Genomic DNA, 3,843 nt, shown 5'->3' on the forward strand with positions numbered 1-3,843 from the left:
CTGTGACCCCCAGGAGAAAGAGCAAAGGCGCTGCAGACCCACCGTCGAAAGGCAGCCCCGGCTTCCTCTCCAGCAGCTCCCAGAGGCGGCCCCCGGCGCCCAGTCCTTTCATCAGCTCCGAGTAGAACGAGCTCAGACCTGAGGGGAGACACTACATCCGTCCCTGTGCCGGCCACAGCCGTCCGCTGCTCCCATCCCGCTGGGCAGTGACAGGTGCTTTTAACGTAAAACCTGCTGCTTTCAAAGAAGGACCCGAGGCAGCTGCCTGGGACCCCACGGGCAGAATCCCCTCCGTCTCGTACCCTCCTCCTCAGCATCTCCTCTGACTTCCCTGATTTCTAATAAGGACTTAGTGGTTGGTCAGGGAATTTACAAATACATACGGCTGCACTAATCCACCACTGAGTTCAGAGCACAGTGCTACAGAGGAAATTCTGCTGAGCCAGAAACATAGCAATAGAAATAAAACATAATGCTTAGCCTGTACTTGAAGGGAAATAACGTGCCCCGATATTCATACCTATAAAAACCAAACCTCCCTTTTCGGCATTCAAAATTCAACTTTCACTAGGCTACAGACTGAACAGGAACCTGGCAATGTTAAATACCCCAGCAATCTCTTCTTAAATTGAATGCTGTCCCACCCAGTAGGTTGTTTTTCATCTTATTGGTGGTTTCCCTCGCTGTGCGGAACATTTTTAATTTGAGGTGGTCCCATTTGTTTCTTTTTTCTTTTGTTTCCTTTGCTCAGGGAGACATATCCAAAAAAATATTGCTAAGACTGATGTCGAAGGGAGTTTACCACCTATGTTTTCTTCTAGGAGTTTCCTGGTTTTAGGTCTTCTGTGTACCGGTATTTAAGTCTTTCATATATTTTGGGCTTATTTTTGTATATCATGTAAGAGAGTGATCCAGTTTCCTATTTTTTCCTGCATATATCTATCCAGTTTTCCCAACACCATTTACTGATGAGACTCATTCCCCTCTTGTATAATCCTGTCTCTCTTACTGTAGATTAGCTGACCATCTGATTGTGGGTTTATTTCTGGGCTTTCTGACTTGAATAAACATTTCTCCAGAGAAAGCGCACAGATGGCCAACAGACATGAGAAGATTCTCAGCATCCCTCGTTATCAGGGAAATGCAAGTCAAAACCACAGTGATATCCCGTCACACCTGTCAGGATGGCTATTGTCCAAAGCCAACCAGTAGTGAGTACTGGAGAGGATGTGAAGAGGTGGGGACTTGTGTGCGCTGGCGGTGGGGTTGTGAAGGGGGGCAGCCACTATGGGAAGCAGTTTGGGGTTCCTCAGAAGATGAAATATGGTCGAGTGGGGATAAGATTCTAGGACAGAGCTTTTTCAGGTGCAGCTACTTGCTGAGAGATGGACGAATTGGAGAGTGAAGTTTTACTTTCAGAAACTAGAACCCGATTTTCCACATGTAACTCCCCACGCCTGGTTAGATCATATACCTCCGATGCTCAATCCAACCCAGAAAGCGTACATGAGGAAGGAAGAGAGCTCGCCCACGGTCATGTGGGCGCTGCCCATCAGCAGCCCGCCTTTGTACAGCACGGAGAGCACGATCAGGTTCCCAGAGAGCCCGGTCTGTCGAGTGAAGGAAACGCAGACGTCAGGTGGGAGGCAGAGACCCACACAGCAGTCAGCAAGACCACGGCCTGTAACCCCTTCCTCATTTAACTACCACAGCAAGGCTTCTCCAAACAATTATGTTGTCCTCTGACTCTCAAATGAAGACGTACTCTAAAAACACTGCGATACCCAAAGGAATAATCTCATCTACACGGAAACCTAGCAGCTGAGTCACCCCCAGGTTCCTATTCTACTCTATCTGCTCGGTTTGCAAAAGAGAAAAAATAACATGAAGGATTCCTTCCCTAACTGGAGGCAGTGATCACATAACTGACATGTGTTTACACAGGCTAACGTGACGGCCTGGGCACGGACGGGCCAGGAGACTGGAGTCCGGGATCTTGGGTGAGCGCTGCCTCCTCGCGGCCTGTTCCTTACCTGCTGAATCCGGCCATTGTGTGTCACCTGTGAAGTTCTGTCCAGACTGGACATGTTACGAATCTGCCTTCATGGTGAGCTTCTAGGTCAGGGTCCTGTCTAGTTCATTACAATCAATCTGGGGCACTTCCTTCTCGAAGTGCACTGAGGTTATGCTTTTGGAAACATTAAAAGGTGCGGGGAACCTGTTCAAACAGACTGCTGGCCCCCCCGCGGCGTTTCCGGTTCAACAGGTCTGGAAGGGGTGGACAGCCTGCCCGTCTGAGCAGCACCCACGTGACGCTGAGAACCAGTGCCGGATCCCACGGTGTCTGGTCTCCCCTGCCCACTGCCCTTTCCTTCCTTACGTTTATTGCTTTCCTCCTCTCTCACAAAAGCACTCTAAGGAAGACAATTCCTAGTCCCGAGGTAGAATAGACTCACTTTCTCTCTATGGCCAGAGTCACAGAATAGCACTCTCTCCCAGTGACAACATCCGCCTTCTTCCCTTTCCGCAGCGATGCACTTACTGCTCCGAAGAAGCCTGCCCGAGCGATCGCCTCCTTCCTGGCTAACTGCATCACGAAGTCCACTTTGCTGGTGTATTTCTCGATTTCAGTCACTTCTTTCCCGAAAGCTCGAACAGTTCTGATGTTTCCGATGCGTTCCTCGGCTAGCTGGGAGAACAAAGACATTTGGGGGGGCGGGGGGGGGGAGGTCACATGCCAAGAGTTCTGGAGGCACTGAAAACCAGCTCTCATTTTTAAGACACGAGCAGTGGAAGTTGCAGGGATACGTGACTAAGCCAAAAACAGGCTGCAAAGGAGAGAGTCCCGAACAATCTTATTTTTGGAAACATCGATCTGTGCAGATGCACAGCTTATATAGAGGTAGATGGAAAGATAAACCGGAGGGTATACAGCCAGATACAGAAATATGTCTTCATGCAGAGAAAAAGACTTACAAAAAGGACAGGCTCTAAGATATTAATAATGTTAATTGAGAGGCAGGCTGATGCATATTATATTTCCCCTTTATATTTTCAAACAGAAACATGGATGGTTTTTGTAATATGAAAAGGAAAGAATTATTTTTAATTTTTTAAGAAGACAATACTGGACAGCATTGCAAAGCTACCTTTATTAATTAACGGAGAACAGAGTGGCACCCAGAAAGTGTTTGGAAAATATGGTTAGCTTTTTTGTCCTACAAGAAACAGTGATGGGAAGAAGGAAGAAGTCCAGGTAATGTTCAGTTAAGCTGGATCTATTCTGACAGGTGAGTAGTGATCTAGTCTAGAGGGCAGAGTATTTTAGTTCTAAAGTTAAGGAAAAGTAAGCAGTTTTTGCCAAGTCTGAGCACATTTCCTAGGGTCCGCCCACGGGTGGCTCTGAGCTCACTCAGGGGGACCGTGCCAAGGGAGGCCTGTACCTACCTGCGTGGCTTGTGCCAGGGAGTCCTGAGTGAGTTTGGTCAGTTTCCGTAGGTATCGTCCATAAATCACCGCAAGGATGGATATTGGAGGCACCACACTCAAAACGAAAGTGGCCAGATGAGGCGAGACAAAGAACTGTCAGAGACAAAGCCAGAAGGTATTTGTTACACGGAGTAGCAGCAAATTCTCACGACCTATTGTAGGTGTGTGTGTGTGTTTCAATGAAGAGACAGGCTGTACTGGTGGAACTTTTCATAAAACCCACGAATACTGAGCAAGCCACACAGGAGTCACGTGACCAAGAGCTGCTGCAGACAGGGCGCTCTGGATCACGGGGTTCATCGACAGAGAAGGGGAGCAGGCGGGGTGAGGGAGAGGACCGCCTGCTCACGCTGC

General features: G+C 48.5%; 1 protein-coding gene across 1 annotated transcript in view; it reads right to left on the bottom strand.

The window, feature by feature from the left end:
- ABCB10 (ATP binding cassette subfamily B member 10) overlaps positions 1-3,843 on the bottom strand; it is a 12,846-nt gene that overhangs the window by 6,323 nt on the left and 2,680 nt on the right. The window contains exons 3-5 of the mRNA XM_015560012.1: positions 3,448-3,582; positions 2,543-2,689; positions 1,475-1,610 (exon numbers count right to left, since the gene is read on the bottom strand). Coding sequence (XP_015415498.1) covers positions 1,475-1,610; positions 2,543-2,689; positions 3,448-3,582 — 418 coding nt within the window. The remainder of the gene's footprint in view (positions 1-1,474; positions 1,611-2,542; positions 2,690-3,447; positions 3,583-3,843) is intronic.

This window comes from Myotis davidii, unplaced genomic scaffold (genome assembly GCF_000327345.1).
Source record: "Myotis davidii unplaced genomic scaffold, ASM32734v1 scaffold875, whole genome shotgun sequence".
Lineage (NCBI taxonomy): Eukaryota > Metazoa > Chordata > Mammalia > Chiroptera > Vespertilionidae > Myotis > Myotis davidii.